Source organism: Anguilla anguilla, chromosome 18 (genome assembly GCF_013347855.1).
Source record: "Anguilla anguilla isolate fAngAng1 chromosome 18, fAngAng1.pri, whole genome shotgun sequence".
NCBI classification, from domain to species: Eukaryota; Metazoa; Chordata; class Actinopteri; order Anguilliformes; family Anguillidae; genus Anguilla; species Anguilla anguilla.
The window spans coordinates 19,054,608-19,076,669 of NC_049218.1; the positions used below are offsets into that span (position 1 = coordinate 19,054,608).

Sequence of the window (22,062 nt, forward strand, 5' to 3'; positions counted from 1 at the left end):
CAAAAACCATATTAAACAAATTATTATTCAATATAGGATATTTTTAAGGCTTTAAAATAAGTAAAATCAGACCATGAGAATTTTCTTTTTTGTTTACCTTTCTTACAACTGATGAAAATGAATGTAATTGCTGATTTATTATCCACAATTTATCTCTCTTTTTTGTTTATATTTACATGAGAATGGGTTTATGCAATGAACAAAGGGCACATAATTTTTTAAGGAAGTCATTCTTGTGGTTTTTGACGTATAATCCTATTGCCTATAATATACAATTTTGTGGTGAATTTTGAATATAGCGAATACGCCGTATGGCTAACAGCTAATATCCTTTCTCTCTGTGGAGGCCGGAGTGAATGAGGATGATTTCTACGACGGAGGGTGGTGTGCTGGAAGGAACGACCCCCTGCAGTGGTTCGAGGTGGACGCCAGGAGGTTAACCAAGTTCACCGGCACCATAACACAAGGCCGGAACTCTCTCTGGTCGTGAGTACTGTTGTGTCTCCTGTTCTGCCTGCATTAACCCCACAGTCTACTACTGCAAAGCCACAAAGCACTAGCCACGAAGGACTGAAAAATATCACTGAGCTAATGAATCAATTATAAGTGTATAAGTAAATAAATTAGCCTAGTGTAATGGGCAATCTGGAGAAGGCAGAAAGCTGCAGATATATAATGAGCCGTATTTTCATTATTTGAATAGAAATTTTGATTAGGGATGAATGTATTTATTTCCAGAAGAAAATTAGTGTTAACAGTTAATCCGGTTAAAAGACAGACGGCTATGACATTTAATTCCTGATTCTTTCTGTCTTTATTTTATTGGTGTAATTTGCTTCATTGCTATAACAGGCTTTGCTCAAATTGTCGCAGTCATTTCATATTACTCAGTGTGAAGGGTAGTGGATGCTGGTTAGTCTTATCATTACAGTTTCATGGTGAGGGTTTGACCAGGTGTGTTACAGCAATTGAAAGCCAAAAGGAATGGTGAGATAATGTGTTCAATGAGTGTAGCACATTTCTATCTTACCTCTATGCCAGTCCATTTCCCCACCTGTTTTATAACCATGTTACTTATTGGATAAGGTGAGTATAAACTGCTTATACACCTGTGTTTGTAGATGACAGATGTCTGTGCTTGGACTTATATACCTGAACTGGTTTAGAAATGCAAATTTTGTTATTAAGTTTGGTTATGATTCAGTGTTGATCAGTCTTATCTCTTTCTTTGGTGGTGCTTAGTGCACCATCAAAATTGTTTGGAATGGACAAGTATCATTTTGCCTTCTGTGCAACATTTGGAATTATTTTTTCATCTCTGTTCCAGAACTACTCAAGTTTCAATGCAGCACTTTGTAGGTGTGCCAGTAATTTGCATAGAACTCATAAAATCCCAGAATCCAGAGGCAGACTTGTTTAATTTTACGGTCAAGTCTGAACCTTGCTCTATCGCACTCCTTCTTGGCTTCATTGTTTGCTTTCAATATTGTTGGGGAAGCGAGAATCTACTTAAAATGACAGTTTCTGAATCTAGCAGTTTTAACAGCTAACACCCTCCAAGAATCTGCCGTGGCCAAAAAACCAACCGACAGTAGTGACTTTATGTCGTTGGACTCTGTGCTAAGCACCATGATATTATTATCTAAAGATTCATTATTTTACTCTCTTTCTAACAAGACCAAACATGAATATGTAAGGAGGTAATTCAATTTGACGATTGAGTACCTCTGCATAATGGAAATGTACTTCTACTTTTAACAAAGGTGATGGATGTAGACAACAATTGTTAAGTCCAGCCAGTAATGCAATTCCTGTCTTCAGGCAAAATTTTACATCTATGTGGCTAGGCCAGTCGTACCACGTTGACCTCCACTTGAAACTGGAACTGCCTCAAAAAATCTGGCAACCCTGAACTACCTTTATCTACATAGACAAGATTTTCAATGGAAGATTTCAATTGAATGTCATAGATTGTTATTCAAATTTCAAATAAAAAAGGGAACCATGATCCTTATGGTATCCTGTGGCCACACTGGGCCCTGAGCCAGTACAGAGGTAGTTAGACTGTCCAGGAAAAGAGACACCATGACACCATAGATTTGTATACATAGGTTTGGATGTATTGTCTGGAAGGGCCTCGGCACAGCTTTTAATTGCTTTAGGACATTCCTTTTGATGCCTGTGAAGGGGGGAGAGAGAAACAGGCAGCATTCCTACGGTCAGGTCAAACAGAGCAGGCCACTTAATAACAATGCAATTTTGCATTTACTACTTTTGAATTTTGGCACATTAAATTGTTATCTCTCTCTCTCAAAGGCCAAAATCTAAAAGCTAGATATCCAAAAGCATGTAATTTGCAGTTGTGCTGTTGAAATTTCCTCAAAGTTTAATAGGCACTGCTGGCTGCTATTCGTGACAGCATCAAGGTGCACAGTGTTGGCAAGAATAACTTTTAAGTGGGATTTAATAGATTTTATTTGCAGAACAAATGCAATGCAAAACATAATTATTTGTGCCATCTGTTGACTCATCTGTTGCTATCTTTTATTTATACAAGTCAGCTGCCAGTTGCATATACCTCTGCCAAATTTTCTGTGTTTTACCTGTATAAAAATGCATGTAATTTAAGTTGAGTGTTTGCACTGAAAAATGCATCGATCAAATCTCAGATGACATTTGTTCACTGCTCAATTCTTTTTTTCACTGATAATCATTGCAAATGGATTTCACCTTGCTGTATATTTTAGAGCTTTGATTGATAGTTTTGTCTGTCAAAAATGTCTGTCAATATTGTCAGTCTGGTTTTGTGTTCGTGCCTGTGGTCATTCATTGTAGATTGTACACAATAAATTGACTCCATTGGCGTGCAGTGTGTACCAAGAGGGAACTGTTGAACCTTTTTGAAAAGCTTTTGTGTCTGCCATTCAATCCATGTAAAATTAGAGAATTGTGTTAAAGGGTCAGGTCCAAATTGGTTCTGAAGATTATTCCCACCAGTGTGGATTGCCTTCTTTACCTTAGACCCACGTACACTGATTTGTTGTGATTGGAGAGAAAATACTTTATGGAAATATTACGTAGTTCAAGTTGGATGGGTTTATCACCTTGAACTGTGATGCAGAGGGGCATAGCCTACAGCTTGCACATAAGACTATCCAGTATCTTGGAATAAAAATAATAATGCTGATGTCAACACTGACAGCATTTACCAAGAGTGAGGTAAATTATACATTCAACATAAATTCCATTAAGCTATACTGCACATTGTGTTATTATTTTTATCTGCATTTTATTCCAGTTCTCTTTTTAAACCAAACAGAGTAAATATTCATCATCTGTTTAATTTGTAATGGAAACAGGCAAGAGCAAAAACTAAGTAAAAACAAGCTGTACAGACTCTTTTTGTGCCACTACGATACATAGTCTGTGATGATCTATGAATTTTGGCATTGTAGGGTTCTTATGAGCCTTTATCGTATTTTTGATGTAAATGGGAATTTGTCAGAAATATGTCCCCCATCCACTGTCCTCATAAAGTGAGCCTGCTTCTTTGAAGTGCTCAAAGCTGACTCGCCAATGCCCTGACCTTTAAAAATTGATCCACTAGAATTTGGACTCAATCAACTGAAGAAGAAAAAGCAATTTGACAAACTACTAAGCATAGCTGCAGTTTGGTTCTGGGAGTTTGTATTTGTGTGCAAAAAACGAGCTTCATTTTCATGGATAGCAAGTTATTGTACTCTTGGCCATGTAGAGTGCATATATGTATACAACTCCATTTGCACATTTTCCCTCATTACCCCCATGTCATTCATTCTCTAATTGCCAGCCATGTAGAATGACTGTCGTACTTTTCCTGTATGATTGCTCTAAATTGAAGGCATAAATTGAATATGCTGCAGATCTCCTGCTCTACCCAGATGTCCTCATCTTTCTCCATCAGTTTCCTTAATCGGTTACATTAAGACACACTGACCTTAAAAATACATCGCATTCCACTCAATTTTCCTCAAACCCTTAGAGATTATAATATGGCACGTGGTGCATATATTGAAACATTTTACAATTGCATCATATTATTTCACATTGCTCTATAGGCCTGTAGTTAAATTGCGTGTGCTTGTAATTATATTTCAGATCGGCATGTTTTATATTAAGTTCACAATTACTGTAAATGAATTGTTCTCAGGATCAGAGCGTTCTGTATGTTGTGACTGTTGTATTTCCAGGAGCAACTGGGTGACGTCGTATAAAGTGCTGGTGAGCAATGACAGCCACACGTGGGTGACCATTAAGAATGGAACACAGGACATTGTAAGTGGTCAGCATCGAGGCTTCTGTATCCTCATGCACACAGTGTGAGTGCTCAGACTCAGTTTTGAGGGTGCAGTTTGGAAAAACCATAGGGAATCAGCTGGTGCAGATTTAAAAAAGAGGCGTGGCCAAATCAGTTCGTATTTTCACGATACATGCGCAGGTAATCAAAACAGTGTTTTCGGTTTGCCGTGGTTTGAAGAAGTGACACGGGTGTAACCATGCCTCAGCCAATCAGCACGCATTTAGCTACACAACACTGGAATCATATTTATTTAACATATGTAGTTATCTAGACATGCTTGTAGAAGAACAAGTGCATTCACATGATTTACCTCAGTAATAGCGCAAAACAGCATTCCTAGCCAAGTGACGTTATATGCCGCATCACCAAATCACTAAATCAAATTAACTGTGCAAAGCAAGAATAAAAGTGGACATCTGGACTTCAAATGCTTTGATTCATGGGAAAACAGGATTCCCTAACCTTCATTCATATTACTGTATCTATTTCACACTTGTTTGTTTAAGTTGGCTCCTCTCTGTCCCTGTAGGTCTTCGTGGCGAACAGTGAGAAAGAAATCCCGGTCAGGAACCTGCTCCCGGTGCCGGTGGTCGCCCGCTACATCCGCGTAAACCCGCGCACTTGGTTCATCGGAGGGAGCGTCTGCATGCGGGTGGAGGTCCTGGGGTGCCCCATGCCAGGTGAGCGGAGCAGCGGGTGCCAGGGAGCACCTCTCAGTAGGAGAGCTGAGTGATTCTCTCTTTAACATTATACTGTATGTCTCCTGCGTGACATCATTCTACACTGGAATGATGTCAGCTTGCTGGTTGGCCTCCAGCTAACTCATTGCCAGGGTGATAACTGATAAAACAATAGCTGTATTCCAAAATGCATATTGTACTTCAGCATGCAGCACTTCTGTAAAATAATTTGATTACATGCATTAACCTGTACATAATTTTCATTTCAAAGACCTTGCTATCTTGCTAAATCAGGTCTACAAATATTTTGCCTTCTTGACAGGCTCAATTCATATCTTAAAACCTTTTCCCTGTAGTTAATGCTATTTTTTCTCAAAATTCTTTCCAGAAATAACAATTTACACCATAATCATAATCATGCATAATTTACACCAAAGTCAAATAATTTGTCCCAAATCAAAACATTTTCCAAAGCTCATTGTATTCATATTAATTTTGTCACTCTTCACTTGTTCAGTTATTCTAATCTGCAGCCAAGCCTTCCCCAAGCTAGACAATGTATTTTCTCAGAACAGAAAATAATTAAAAGATCATATCTGCTTTCATCTCTGGATTTACAGTAGAACTTTCCCCTTTTTCTTGGCAGACCCCAATAATTATTACCACAGAAGGAATGAGATCACAACAACAGACAATTTGGACTTCAAACACCACAGTTACAAAGAGATGAGACAGGTATGTTGAGTGCGTGGTGGTGATGCATCAAACTCCTGAGCCAGAAGACCCTTAGATGAACTGGCCTAGGAGGCCAAAAAACGGATCTCAACTGGTCATGTTCATGAGCAAACAGACACAGAGTGCACCGTCAAGAAATCTACTGCCTGGGGCACAAGTTCAATAAATGTCTGTTCTCAGTACTGCATTTGATTAAAACTAAATGCAAGAGTAAACATAATTACGCATAAAATGCGGTGCCCTGAATATAATGAGTTTTGTTTTGCAAATGTTTTCTACAGCAATGTGAGACTGTTGTATAATCTTACTCTGGCACAACTGAAAAACAAATATTGAACACAAGATTATTTTTATTCTGAATAAGAAGTGTCGCAATTATTAGAACCCCTGCATTTTGTACTTTGCGCACATTGCCTTTGCCAAGACAAAGCACTGAGCCTTCTCCTATGGTGATTGGTGAGGTGGAGGTGGGAAAACACATAACCAGGGACCACAGACCATTCCTCCAGGCGGAACTTGGATTTACATGCTTCTCAGCCCAGGTGTTCAATGGTGTTCGGGTCAGCAAACTGGGATGGCCATTGCAAAAGCTTGATTCTGTGATCAGTTGACCATTGTTTGTGGATTTGGGAGAAATGCTTTGGATCACTGTCCTGATGGAAGATCCAACCATGACCCAGTTTGAGCCTCCTTGCAGAGGCAGCCGGATTTTGGTATTTTACGTAGTCCACAATGTCATATTCACAAACTGACAAGGTTCCCAGGGCCTTTGGAAGAGACCCACAACATCTCATATCCATCACCAGACTGTGAGCATTAGGTCCTCTTCTGCATGACCACCTCCCTTTTTACATCAAACCCAACTCTGCTATTTGTGGTCCTAACACACTATTTCTGTCTTATCTGACTAGAGAGAAACAATGTTCCAATGACATTTAACAAACCCTGAGTGCTTACATTTGTGGTTTGATGACGGCAGAGGCTTCATTCTGGAAGCCTTCCAAATTGCTTGCTGGCTTAGAGGTGGTGTGAAACCATAATACTGGAGATTTGTTTACCACCTAGGTGCCAGTTTTGCAGTTCTTCAACTGTACTCCTTGGAGAATTTGTTTGCCTCTCGAACCATCATCCCGACTGAAAGAAAATAGCGAGAAAGATGGTTTATGGGACTGGAAGGTGGATAGAGAGGCAAAGCACACTTCCTCTTCCAGGCAGGTTTAGACTACTTTAACAAGTTAAATATAATTGCAGCATAGTTCTATTATATGCTGTTCATAAGAATGTCAAGGGTTCCAATAATTGTGATACACGTTTCTGCGAAAAGTACTTATTTCTTGATGATTCATTTTTTTCTTGGAACAGTTTTATCTCAATTAAAGTTTAGATTTCTCTCATATGTGCATAAGTGATTTTGTCATCTTTACCAAGGGTGCCAATGGCCAACAAGTCTGGTGGGCACTGGTGGTTTAAAAATAAACACAGATGATATTTGATTGTTTTTGTGCTGTCTTCTCCTTCATGCATAAAAGCAGATGTCTGGATGATGTTTATTTCTGAGAGGAATTAGGGTTGCCAGCAGAATTAATTAAAATCCCATTACTCATCATTGTTGTTTTCGGCACCAGCTGGTGTTCCAAGTAAACAAAAAAATGTATTTTTACAATAAATGACATCCTTGTTGATTTTCTATTTTTGCATAGTATTAATATGCTAATATTGTTTCAGCTGCCTGTTATTTCTGCAGTTTGAGCCACAGACTCTTTGAAATTGAATTGCCTAGGCCCTTTGGTGGCCCTGTTTGGTGCGTAAAACCTTTATAACTTGGCAGAATTTATTTAGTCAGTCTGCCACTATTGATGACATTGCATAACTGTGGCTGGAAGATTCCATATTTGGTTTAAATTAACCAGTGCAGACTAAAAGACCGACTCTAACAGCTAATGATGGGGGAATGAGGTTTCGCAGGAAGACATTACGGTGTTGCTTACAGACGCCTCCGGTTTTATGGATGAGATGCAAATGATGATTGAAAAAAATATATATCTACAGACAACCAGTATTTTGTCAAACAAGTTGCTTGTAGGTTGTCTAACTGAAGCAGTTAGACTATACAATCTGTCTGCTTATGCAGTGTTCTTCCTTGTATTGTTTGTTGAGCTGCCTATGACTTCATTGTTTTTAAAGGAAATTATTGATTGCATTACTAATTATAAATATTGAGAAGAAGCAGACCAATAGACATATGCGTGTGGTCACATAGTTAACAGTGACAAATGAGGACAATTTTGGGCCTTTTCAGGCTAGCTTTATGGTTTATGGAGTTTTCGGTTGCAAGCTTACACATGTTTTGGTTTTTCAACATCGTTGGAGGAAATTGAAATCACATGCAGTAGAGCAGATTGCGTTTCACGTATTTAGGGTCGTGGTGAGTTTTAATCGCTAGCAAATAGGATCACAGGTTTGAAAAGGCTCTGGACCCTGAAATGTTGGCAGCCTGTACCTTTCACAGCAAACTGAGGTTTGGCTGTAGCTGTGTACAGACATGCGGCAAAAAGACTGAAGAAATATACTGTACCCTGAAAGCTTTTACTAGGTGGTGGGTCATAACTCTCTGCAGCGGGAGTCTGGTTAATGGAGTGCCTAAAAGAAGCAGATGGATATTTACGGGGGCCAGTTCCACTGATGCTTTTCTCCTGTCCCACACAGCTGATGAAGGTGGTCAATGAAATGTGCCCCAATGTAACACGGATTTACAACATCGGCAAGAGCCACAGTGGACTGAAGCTCTATGCCATCGAGATCTCCGACAACCCTGGGGAACACGAACTGGGTGAGCAGGGTGACAGAAATGGACATTAACATGACTGTATAATTATTGCAGTTGGGCCTATATAATAAATCATTGTATTAATAAATAAAAAACTAATGAGTCTCTCTGGGGAAAAATCTCCTTGGTGAGAAAACATGCTGAAATTCTATCTATCTGGAATTTTTTTTGTCCCAAATGAATACATCATATTAATGGACATGTGATATAATTGAATCAGTATAAAACGGGCTATAGGTATCTTTTGTAATCTATTTTTGACCTCCTTTTGACATTGTCAGCCCATCCGCAGGCCTTACTTAGGTACAGTGCTATGGAAACGGGAGCCTGTGTTTATGGACTGTTGACAGCAGTGATGAGGATGTTGGAGTATGTAATGTATGTATGGTGAAATGATGGTACCTACCAGATCTAACTGTCAGATTTTCTGAGGGTCTGCATTTTCTCCTGAAGTCTTGGACCATTTTTTTTTTTTTTTTTTTCAGGTGAGCCAGAGTTCCGCTACACTGCTGGTTCCCATGGCAACGAGGCACTGGGACGAGAGCTGCTTCTGCTGCTGATGCAGTTTATGTGTCAGGAGTACCTTTCCGGTAACCCACGGATACGGCACCTGGTGGAGGAGACCCGCATCCACCTTCTTCCTTCCATTAACCCCGATGGGTATGAGAAGGCCCATGAATTGGTAGGTCCCCCGTGGCCCTCAAAGCTGGATGGTCTTATCACCCTGTCTTGAGCTGGTGTTCGCACACTACTTTCTGTTGTGATTTGGACTACAACAGAAGCTACAGCTGTGGTGTATTCCTTTAACTCTATCGAATGATGCTGGAACTCTATGGAGGTGCTGGAATGAACTAACTTGTGTCCTCTCCATGATTATGCCCAGTCTGCATTACTTGCATTAAACAAAGGGGAAAACGGCATTAAAACACATGTGTGAGCTCTTTGACGATTGATGGTCTTCACCCCAGGGCTCAGAGCTGGGAGGCTGGTCCGTGGGCAGGTGGAGCCTGGATGGCCTGGACATCCATCACAACTTCCCCGACCTCAACTCCATCCTGTGGGAAGCAGAGGCCAGGAAGTGGGTCCCCCGGAAGGTGCTCAACCATCACGTGCCCATCCCAGACTGGTACCAGACAAAAAATGCCACGGTCAGTCAGCCATGTTTTGTGAATAAATTGTTCCAGCTAGCTCACAAAGGGTATTTACATATCTAATTCTGCTAATTACACGCTCGCTTCTGGGCAAGGCAACGCTCTGGTTTAATTCACTTCTCATAATGGTGTTGTGATTTTACTAATTGTGGATGATTGAATAATTTTCTCTATAATCTGCAGTAAGCAACTCTCCTATCTGGTTGTTGTTGTTATTATTATTGTTATTATTATTAATAATGTATTTTATTCTTTCAAATTGTCTACACGATTCTGATATTATGCTCTCAAAATTCAATCTTTATACACTATTGTTTAAAAAAAAGAAATTACTCCAAAATGTTCGGTATTTTAATTGCATGACACTGTGTTCAACTGTTCATCAGAATATCTCTTTCAATTCCATATTCAATACATTGCTAACAGCATGGTGCTAGCTGAAGGGTCGTGTTTGAGGGCTACTGGGTGGCTTATCCTTATTAAGGCACTGCTCTAGTGTGTGGATGGGCCGCACGTTTGGGAATGGAATTCAGACGGTGCCAGTGCTGGCTGTACCCAAAAGGTGAAGCAGATATTGGCTGTCGTGTCACCCATGGGTGGGAGGGTTTCTGTCAACTTGCGTGACGGCTTCTCATCACACACCACCAGTGGTCAGTCGAGTGCCTGCAAGTTTGTCTGTTGAGCTGTACGTAAAATGACTTGCTCACTGCTGACATCACATGCTTCGGAGGAGAGCACATGCTTGTCTGCGGTCTCCAGAATTGACAGGAGAGGTTGTAATGAGCGTTGCAGCAGGAGCATGGCTGGGCATTCCAAACTGGAGAGAGAGAGAGTGGGGAAAAAACTGGAAATATACAGGCCCTATTTGTACTTGTGTGTGAGCCAATAAAGCATGCTGAGGTTTAAAAAATAAATAGATAAATGCATAAAACCTGGACAGGTTTCCATGGAGACACGGGCTCTGATAGGGTGGATGGAGAAGATTCCCTTCGTCCTGGGGGGTAACCTGCAGGGGGGGGAGTTGGTGGTGACCTTCCCCTATGACATGGCGCGTGTGAAGTGGAAGATGCAGGAGCAGAGCCCCACCCCCGACGACCACGTCTTCCGCTGGCTGGCCTTCTCCTACGCCTCCACCCACCGTCTGATGACGGACGCCAGCCGCCGCGTCTGCCACACCGAGGACTTCGCCAAGGAGGACGGCACCGTCAACGGAGCTACCTGGCACACGGCCCCCGGAAGTCAGTACCTGACCCCTGACCCCTCGAGATCATTTTCATTTCCACTCTAAAGAGAACTACTGCACACTCAGGTTCAGAAAAGTGCTGGAGCCAAAACAATCAATTCAAAAAGAAGGACATCCACACATATATACGCGGATGTCCTACATTTTGAACTCACCCAGTTCAAGACATTAACTTACATTACAGGCATTTAGCAGACGCTTAAGGATCTTAAAAAATCCCTTAAGGATCTTAAATTCATGGATTAAATTGAATGAAATGGAATTGACCTCCCATTTTGCTATCAATCCCCTTCTTTACAGCATAATCTTTTTTAAAATTCTCTCTTTCCCCAACTTTCTCTAATACATTCTAGCTGGATTTAATCAATATTTGTCCTTAATTATTATGCACAATTAAATGCAAGGGTTCATTTTTTTTCTTTCACCACAGTTTGGTGAATTAAGTGATTATCCAAATTAACTTGCCAAACTGTGTGTAGGAAGAAAAAAATGCATTAATTTTTTTTAGGCAGCATTAAATCCAACCAAACTGTTTATTTCTCACATTATCTATTGCTGTCCTATGTATGTTGTCTTTAAAAATTGTGTTTTAGATTGTATTTTATTTAATGTGAAGGTCCATTGCTTCATGCATTAGACTGTAAGGGATGTAACCCAGGCTTTTGCAACCACAGTAGACTTGGTCCGTGCAGTGTCCTTGCCGTAGACTGAAGGTCGATCTGTATTGTCTCTCTACATGAGAGGGATTAAGGCCTCCAATGAATCACAAAGGAGAACAAATGGGACTGGGATTTATTTTTAATTTAAGACTGCTACAAGAGCAAATCCTGCTAGACTGACAGAAAGAAAGCACGCTGTTAGGAAATGCTCTGTACTTGATCTAAGGACCTTTAGAGACAGATATTTTCAAGACATTCTATTTTTGCATGTCCTTGTGTTAGAGAAAATGTATGAATTGAATTGAACTGAATTGAAAATCTTACTTAATTAGGTGGGAGAACACTGGATAAACTGTTCTGTTCTGGCAGGTATGAATGACTTCAGCTACCTGCACACCAACTGCTTCGAGCTCTCTATGTATGTGGGCTGTGACAAGTTCCCCCATGAGAACGAGCTTCCCGAGGAGTGGGAGAACAACCGCGAGTCCCTGCTGGTCTTCATGGAGCAGGTGTGTGTGAAACCAGCACAGGTAGACACAAGTGCACACACGTGTACACACAGGCACACACACACAGACACTATCTATTGAATTTTTATAAATTATTTACAGCTGTGATGTATAATGCCATGTGAATTATCATGACTTTTATTGATTTTCTTTTTTTTATTTGAAAGAAAGCACACAACAGAAACTTTAATGTTTGTTAACGATAAACTTGCAGTGGAACTGACCACATAGTGGATACAAAGCCCTAAATCTGGTCCGCAGTGTGACTGACTGTTGGGCTGAGAGAGCTCTCTGGTGGTTCTGGGTTAAAGAAAGTTACCCTCCTGTATTGCTCAGAACAGCAACCTATGGGGTGCTGTTTATAGCTGTCATATGGCCACATTAGTACACTCATTTCACCAGCCATGGGCCAGTGCGCTATCAGGAAACAACCCTTCACTCTCAGCTGTTTAGTGGCTGGCCTTCCAGCAGAAAGGGACATATTATTTCTGATTGCTTTTAATGGCCTGATTGCCATCGCCACCTGTAAACCTGCTGGGGAGAAGCCCGTCACTTAGCCTGTCACATTTACCCTTATGGGATGTGCTCTTTTTAAAATGCCCTTTCCCGCCTTTTCTCCTGATATGAAATGCCTTGTCATACGCCCTGGCTGCAAACTCTGCCGTTTTGGGATTTTGCTCATGGGAGACCGCAGACAGACACATCATCTACTCTCCTGAATTGTCCAGTTGAGCTTTACAGACAGGAGTTCTGGAAGATGCTTGTATTTGTGTAGCTTGTGCTGACAGACCATAGGTAAACGGTTGAGCAATGGAGGTGGCAGTTGAGCTGAAAGACTGGTGTCCTGGGCCAGCTGAATGCTTTCCTTCCTGGGCAGCAGCGCTGCAAATGAATGCCTTGCTCTGTGGGACTACTGGCCACAGTCAGCACTGGCACATTCCAGATTCAGCACCAGACTCTGGGGCCCATCCACACACTGGAACAGTGCCATAACACAAACCAGACTGTGGGGCCCATCCACACACTGGAACAGTGCCATAACACAAACCAGACTCTGGGGCCCATCCACACACTGGAACAGTGCCATAACACAAACCAGACTCTGGGGCCCATCCGCACACTGGAACAGTGCCATAACACAAACCAGACTGTGGGGCCCATCCACACACTGGAACAGTGCCTTAACAGATACCAGACCATGGGGCTCATCCAGACACTGGAACAGTGCCTTAACAGATACCGACTGTGGGGCCCATCCACACACTGGAACAGTGCCATAACACAAACCAGACTGTGGGGCCCATCCACACACTGGAACAGTGCCTTAACAGATACCAGACCATGGGGCTCATCCAGACGCTGGAACAGTGCCTTAACAGATACTGACTGTGGGGCCCATCCACACACTGGAACAGTGCCATAACACAAACCAGACTCTGGGGCCCATCCACACACTGGAACAGTGCCATAACACAAACCAGACTGTGGGGCCCATCCACACACTGGAGCAGTGCCATAACACAAACCAGACTGTGGGGCCCATCCACACACTGGAACAGTGCCTTAACAGATAACGACTGTGGGGCCCATCCACACACTGGAACAGTGCCTTAACAGATACCAGACTGTGGGGCCCATCCACACACTGGAACAGTGCCTTAACAGATACCAGACTGTGGGGCTCATCCAGACACTGGTACTGTTTGGTAAAGGAAGCTTGTTTTGCCATTCGGGCAACTGGTATCAGACAATCGGCTCTCACAGACCTGAGAGAGAGATCATTACCTTTTTGGGTTCATTTCAGGGGAAAGGAACCAACAGATCAATTTAGCAGCATTTGCTGCTCTGTGTCTCAGAGAGAGAGAGGATGAATGATACTCTGCTTCATGCCTCTCGCTTATTCCTGTGGCTAATTTGACAAAATTGAAGTACTGAACAGAATATAGATGGTGGTGTCTAGAATACCATTTGTTGCATCCTCATCAGATACAACTGCTAATAGGTCTCTTTCTTTCAGTGCTCAGTTGAGGTTTAGGAATGCACTGTAATGCTGGAAAATAAAGACAAATAAAGATGTGTGTTCTGAGTGGGGAGCTTTGTTTTTACCAAATGAGGAGAAACAATTCTTGCCATTGCCTGAATAAATCTGTTTATAATTGCCTGGTGCAGTGACTCAGAAGAAAATCTTCATTCATAAAACATGAATACATTCAAATGCATTCCTTTATTCAGCCTGAGGAAGGGAACGTCATCTCACTTCTTATTACTGTTATAAAACTTTGATAAACTGACAAGTAATTAGTCTGCTTAATAAAATCCTCCATAACTCTATCCAAAACAAAATTTATTTTGTAGGATGAGTATTATTTTACATTATGCAAACTAGAACAAAATGGCACAGTGTCATTACAACATAAACAGGCATTTTTCTTTTATCCTGTTTCGAATGATCATGGAGTAAAAATGTTGCAGTATCAGTGTTTGATTGTGATTGCAGAGGATCTGCTCTGTTTATGACTTCCGATTGCCTTCATTGTTAAAGAGATAATCAGCTAATGAAATGATGTCTAATTTGACTAATAATGCACCTCCAACCCCCGCCCCAGGTGGAAAACAACCTGCACAAGCTCACCAGGATGCATGAGCAGTATTTCCATTCTGTTTATTTCCTGTTGATGATTGATGAAGTGGCAGGAAATGCGCTTTGATCTTCCCTCTTCTGTCCAGGTGCATCGTGGGATCAAAGGGGTAGTGAGGGACCTGCAAGGCCGGGGCATCGCCAACGCCACCATCGCTGTCGAGGGCATCAACCACGACGTCCGCACAGGTACCGGAATACACAGCAAGCAGCTGTGACTGAAAACCCAGGGCTAACACATCACCTCATGTTATATTACACTTATATTACATACATTTAGCAGACACACTTACCCAGAACAATGATCTGCAGTGGGGAGTACAGAGATGCGGTATCACCAAGAAAGCATGAATGCAGAAATTAAAAATGTTAAATGTATTTCCATTGTGACCAATTTCTGCTTATGACACTGCCTTTGGTATAAGTTACAGCACAAAAATAAATAAGTAAACAAATAAATAGTGTAAACTCTCAGCCTCCAAACAGAAAACTTCCCTCAGGTGTTTAGTGCACATGCAAAAACCCCTGTGATTGCTGGCAGCCTTGATAAATCTCATGAGGTCTTTCTCCTGCAAGTATCTAAAGATTCTCCCTTCAGTATTTTTTAGCTTGAGCTCCCGAATGTGGCCGCACATTACAACTAATCTCCCAACAAACCCCTGCTTTTAGCGCATTTAATACACACCGTGCTGCTGTGTGAGTTTCATTATGTGCACTCTGGGGGCTCGCTGCACACGGTGGTTGTACTATGGATATTAAACACCCTAGGGAGGGAGATGCGGCAGTTCCGGGGGAGGGGATTGTGCTTGTGATCATGGGCTGGGGCGGTGGGGATTCGGGGGGTGAGGGTGAGCTCGAGCTGACCTCCCTGTGGCTCCCCCTTATTTCAAACAGTGAATAAATTAATTTTCAAAAAGATTTAGGGCTTAACAAAAACAAAAAAAATCCTGGGCTTCAGCCAGGGATGCCCCCCCTTCCCCTCCTCCATGTCACTGCTCATGCCTAGGACAGTACTGTACAGTCCTCTTCAAGGTGATCTATGTTTTATTAGGCTGTCATCTCTGCCTGGCAGTAAGCAATGCAACTCCAAAACAATCAGCATTCCCATCGATCCTGGGAACCGCGTCTGTGCTCAGATTAATATCAGTGTTATTATCCTCTCTGTAAAATGTTTCTTACAGTTATGCTAAGAATTTCCATTTACACAACAAGCAACAAGTCAGTACAGAAATGATGAACATGCAACAAATCAGTAATTGTATGCTGATTTATACAAATCACCCCCACCCTGGACTGTCTGTCATTCAGCACAGTGGCACAGGCTGAAGATCCCTGTCATTCATTTTTATAAATGTTGGCCTCCTGCAGTGCAGCTGTCTGCATTAAGACAGGCTTCCAGTGTGAAAGCTGTCCTCTAACAGGCACTGGTTACAGGAAGCCGTCCACAGGTCCGTCCCTAAAACCCATCCCTGTCTGCGGGTCAGGCAGTGCGTGGTCTGAGGTGGAGAGATGGCTCATTTTCCCAGATGACAACGCTCAGTAATATTTTTAGGGTACGTGGGTGACTCAGTCTAACAGCAGTTTTGGCTGAGCCTGCTGTGCTTAAAGTTTATTACAGATTGTTAAAGGTCAATATGCAGGCTCATTCAGCTGTTGCGAATCAGTACGTACATTGTATGTTCAATTTATCAGATGATAACTGCCTTTTATGTGGCTGAAAACTGCCTTCAAAAGATCATGAACGTGTGATTCTTTAAACATTTTTCTTTAAACCTTGCCACATATTGTAATGATTATTAAATTAGAACCTACGAAATATTGACTCATTCACTCAGATACAGTTCATCATGCATGCTGCTAATTTAAATGACAGAATATAGAAAAACTATGGTTATACCCACTTTATCAGTGAATGGCAGTCATACCACATGCATTCTCAACATTAAAATATTTTCCCAATAGGTTAATTAATGTGTGGTCCTCTCAGAGTCTGTTTTCTGACGATAACTCAGGCAGTTTGACACTGGTAAATACTGTACTCATACAAATTTCCTCTCGTCCTGTCGTTTATAGTTGGTAGGAATTAGATGCAAAAACTTACTTCATCCAAATTGAATTGCTCAATTCTATTCATGTTCCATTTCATAGCATTTATTTTGTATTGCTGTCACTAAGAATGTATACTGTCTCTCTAATAATGCATTTGTTTCATAGTAATGTCTAAAATCGCAAACTAGTCTTGTACCATTAATTAATTAATAATAGCTTAATTAATAATAGCTTCCCAGTCTGGTGAGTCTAATGAACGTGTGAATGACTTCCTGTAGTGTTTAAGCCAAGAAACATGTAACATGCATGCAGAAAAATACACACGGACACACACACACAGCACACACACACACACACACAAACACACACACACACACACACACATACCTAAGTGCACGTACTGTATGCAGCTTTCTCATTGCAGCGGCGGACGGAGACTATTGGAGGCTGCTGAACCCGGGGGAGTACAAGGTCACGGTGAAGGCCGAGGGCTACAACCCCGCCAGCAAGGTGTGTGAGGTGGGCTACGACATGGGGGCCAGCCGCTGCAACTTCCTCGTCAGCCGCACCAACCTGTCGCGCATCAAGGAGATCATGGCCAGGTTCGGCAAGCAGCCCATCAACGCGCAGAACCGCCAGCTACGGCATCGCTTCAGGCCCGCCGTGCGGCGGCGGGGAACCTAGTCACGCAGCCAATGGAGGGAGGGCAGGGGGGTGGGCTTCCTGTAAAAAGTCTCTTTTTTCTTCACAGTTTTAATATATTTTTAAAAGAAAAATCTTGGCTGCATTCTTCGTACGGCAAAGACAGGAGATTTACTGTATGATCACAGCTGCATTTCCTTCTGTTTTGATGGACCTTTGTTCTAACAACCTTAGCATAAGCTATCTGTGGCTACCAGGATGTGTAATGGGTTTTCGCGTTAGAGGTTATTGTTATAGTCTGTAACCAAAGCAATCATGCAATGATTTTGATAACTACCCGTGACATCAGCTACACATTCCATGTAAAGTGTTTGTGTGTGTGTGTGTCTGTGTGTATTATAGCAGGGAAAAGACAATTCATTGATTTTGGACACAATGTAAAAAAATTTACTGGATATAATTCTTTTTAACCCATGTTAATAACCTATATCTTCCTTTAATAAAGTCTCATTAAACATTCAATGATAGTGTAGGTCATTTAACACTTGCTGCATACTGCTGGTTCTAAATGAGATCTAAAATGTGTTTGTTTTAGCTTTTTTTTTTTTTGTTGGTACTTCCTAAGCAGAGTCCATTCCAGATTGATGCCTGTAGTGTCATTTATTTAAGTTTTCTTAACCCTCCTGTTATGTTGCGGGTCAAATTGACCCTTTTTAAAGTTTGAAAATCTAGGAAAAATACTTAAAATTATTTTTTCAGTATGAAACTTCTTCTACTGGCCTTAATTAGTGTAATCAACATTTTAAATGAAAATGGTTCATTTCATGTATTTGCAAACCCCCCCTGTATGGGGATTGACCCGGGAACATTTTTGCTGTACCTAAAAAATGAACAGAACAGGAGGGTTAAGTACTGCATAAAAAAAACCTGTCAAAGATCACATCTCTGATCCGGTTCTCATCTCTCATCCTGTTCTCTTGAACGCATGGATTAAAGATTATTTGCAGAGTGACTCTGCCAGTCTTCCACTGATGTGGTTACTTTATACTTTACAATTGTTTCCAATCATAAACCCAGCTGAAAATGGCTCATTTAAATCAATTTCAATCTAGTTTTGAGTACAGTTTCAAAAATTGAAATGTTTATGAAATGTTTTATCATTTGGACCATGACACTTAAACAGATTGCATCACAAGCCTAATATTTGGTATCCAGTTTTGGATCTCTGTTCATTGAGTACAGACATTTGAATCATAAACTTTAATTTTGCTCCTGCTGAGTATGGACTGATGATCTACTTTTACAGATGCAATGGTAAATGAGCTTAGACATTGGAGGGACTGTATTTCTCCTTCATTTCTTAATGTTTAAATTGACGACTACATTTAGGAAAGGCAAAACTGTTTCAGTAAGAATGGAGTAAAAAGATTGTAATGTTTTGACTTCATCAGTGAGAGTCTGCAGGTGGCAGTTTTATATACTGAACTCTGAAGCTTATCCACTGGTGTACAGGCCAATTAAAGAGGAACTACCTGTCAGAGCTGTTATTTGCAGAAAGGTCATTAACGAGTATATGCCTCCGCAGCAAATTTAATTTAATTTAATTGCCTCTTTTTATCCTTAGACCGATACGGCTCTGTTTTTAATACAAAGGGCTTAAATGAGAGTGCAAGCAGCTTTATACAAGTGGCTCTGGAATTTAGTGAAGACTTCTTTTCTTTAATTAAAGCAATGATTAACAGCACCATAGATTACTACCTGAAACGGTTTAGTATTTCCACTGTTTTATGTTTTCTATCCTGAATTGATGAGGTCCTGGGGTGTGGTGTAAATTGGACTTCCTGGTAAATAAATTCTGTTGCATGTGAATATTGTTTTTAACTTCACCTCAAAGCTTCATTCTAGTCCGATTCACTCATCCTCATTTTCAAGTTTGTCACAAAATTCCCAAATTTAACAATTCTCAAGCTTAGTTTTCCTTAGGAGCTGTGCTCTCTGGATCTGAGACATGAGCAGTACTCCTGGGCTCCGGACAATAAGAGGGTGCAAGAGAAGAGAGAGGAGACCTTCTCCACCACACCTGACTCAGGTGAGCAAGGGGAGAGTCATGTGACCTGGACCTGGTGTGTGAGTGAATGGTGGTGTGTGTGTCCTGCGATGGGGTCTGTTGTCTAGGGTGTATCCCTGCCTCTTGTCCATGCTGGGATAGGCTTCAACCCCCACCCACCATCCCGAACTGGAATAAACGGTTCAGATAATGGATGTAGGCATGTCCCAAGATATTAACCCAAAAAGCACCAGCTTACTGCTGAATTGCTACTTTAATAATTTGTTCATAGAACATCTCTGATTCATCAGTTGTGTGGTGAGGCGTGGGTAGATCAGTGATTTTTAAATGCCAATTGCCCATTACCAGCGACTAAAACCGTGTTCTGCAATGTTCTCAAGTCCCTGATCTGTTGAATGCATGCCAGTTTTTAATATAAAAGCCATTTTCAGCGTTGTGCATTTGCTCCCACTGTAAATTGTCTTTAGTGGGAACAGAACAGGAACACAGTGCACGTCAGACAATGCTAATTGCCATGACTTCTCAACCATGTTGACATTTAAAATTTGAACAAAGAGTGAACTTTCTCATTCAAACCTCTTTGACATTTTGACTTCACGTCATGTCTGTCCATATATTAATTTTTACACTTTCCAAGGCGGTCATAACATGATTATTAATTAGATTAAAGCTATTAGAGGGCATGTCTGTCACTGGTTATTTTCGTTGCTGTGCCTCTGATTCACACACTTTGTAATTTCTGAGCAACCTGCATGTGTCTCCATTGTTCAGTTTCAGGCCAGATTTTTTAATGATTGATTTGAATATAGTGGAGACATAACCAATTAATGTCAGCGATGTGTGCATAAAATATGCTTAAGTTTATTGAAAAGAATGTAAAGGCACATCCCCCTGTAGCACAGCCTTACGCAGAAAGCGGTTGGGAAAAAAATTGGCTATGCCATTGGATTACATCATGGAAGCATGATGAATTGGACACATGGGTTGTAGCTTGTACATTTCAACCAAAGTAGCAGTCATTCAACTGTGCCATCCCTCAGTTTCAGAGTGTTCTGACTGTTTGAGCAGTGGTTTGGTCATCTAAGTGCAAAGGTCAGTTTGTCAGGACAAACTGACAGTTTGCATTAAGTCTACTATATTGATGAATCTGTTTGACATATTTTTTAGGAAACTTAATAGCCACATCAACATGTTACCTTTTTATTTTGGTTTGCAAAATGCACATAAAATGTTCACAAATATTTCTGGAAATAGGGTACAGCATAACATATTGAAACACACGTTTTGATATGAGCAGAAATAGCTGCTATAAGATTTATCCCATTTTTTATTATTTTGTAAATTAAATAATTTTAAGAAGGTATTTCGTCTACATTACATGTAAACACACACTGAAGTGCAGTCTAATTCATTTTCCTTTGAACCGTCAAGTTCTCAACATTGCCAAAATATTTGAGTGTTTGATATTTACTGGTGGCTATTTCACAATTTAAAAAAGGTGCACTTCACCAACTTTACAACAAGTCAATATTTTCACCATTTTAAAATTTCACAAATGTAAAACATTTATTTCTAACAAACTGTTTCAGTACAAATTGTCTTCATGGAATCACCAGCATTGCACATATGATGTAATAATTTATGGGCCTAAATAAAAACGAACTAAATAAATATATGAATAAATGAATAAATAAACAAATAAAAGGTAGATATGTCCCACTTATTATGCAGTTACTTTTTAGTTTTCCTTTTTTAATAGTTCTTTTCCCATAGCATTTTATCCTCAGAGAAAACTATGAAAACTCTATTGCAGTCCTTTAATAGCAGCTAAAATATAAGCATATTACAACGGGAATGTTATTGCCATATGATAGTCCCATACAACTTTGAAAATGGTGCAGTGGCATGTTCATTTAGAGAACCCCGATGCTTTAAAAAATAATACATTTTATGGTGAATTCCTGGCAACTGGGGTGCCAGAACTTCACCGTATAAATATCAGTAGCAAAATTTTAAGCATATGAATGTTATCCAACAAATGTTAAATACAGTATACTACAGTTTTTCAATGTAAATAATACACTTATTTGCATTTCAGCTGTTTACAATTTCATATTTTTGCTATCTTACAGACTTTTACCATAAAAGACTTTTACAGTGTAGAGCTCCTCCTAAATGTTAAACATTCATTTACCAGATAAAGCATAGCATTCTACCCTATACCTGTGATGGAATAAATAAATAAATAAATAAATAAATAAATAAATAGGAAGTGAATTGGTTTGGCACAAAGCTTCACATTGCCCGTCATCTTCAAAAACAACCGGCTCCATTATTGGCCACTTAAGGGAAATCTGAAATAAAAGCATCTCATAAACCTGCTGCACAGCTCATTCTCTTTGGCCATTGAATTCTAGGGGGAGCTTAAAGCAAGGTTCTGTGATAACATTTATTTGTACTATATGCTACAACCCCTATATAACAATGCCATAACCACTCATGACAACCTGTTGCAGCTCATG

General features: G+C 40.6%; 1 protein-coding gene across 4 annotated transcripts in view; it reads left to right on the forward strand.

Moving 5' to 3' along the window:
• LOC118217844 (inactive carboxypeptidase-like protein X2) overlaps positions 1-17,994 on the forward strand; it is a 33,338-nt gene extending 15,344 nt beyond the window's left edge. For all 4 annotated transcript variants that reach the window (XM_035399926.1, XM_035399928.1, XM_035399929.1 and 1 more), the window contains 11 exons: positions 347-486; positions 4,230-4,314; positions 4,869-5,019; positions 5,666-5,754; positions 8,461-8,584; positions 9,067-9,263; positions 9,550-9,729; positions 10,673-10,970; positions 12,004-12,143; positions 14,871-14,970; positions 17,255-17,994. In XM_035399926.1, coding sequence (XP_035255817.1) covers positions 347-486; positions 4,230-4,314; positions 4,869-5,019; positions 5,666-5,754; positions 8,461-8,584; positions 9,067-9,263; positions 9,550-9,729; positions 10,673-10,970; positions 12,004-12,143; positions 14,871-14,970; positions 17,255-17,514 — 1,764 coding nt within the window. In that variant the 3' untranslated portion in view covers positions 17,515-17,994. The remainder of the gene's footprint in view (positions 1-346; positions 487-4,229; positions 4,315-4,868; positions 5,020-5,665; positions 5,755-8,460; positions 8,585-9,066; positions 9,264-9,549; positions 9,730-10,672; positions 10,971-12,003; positions 12,144-14,870; positions 14,971-17,254) is intronic.
• Positions 17,995-22,062: the final 4,068 nt, after the last annotated feature.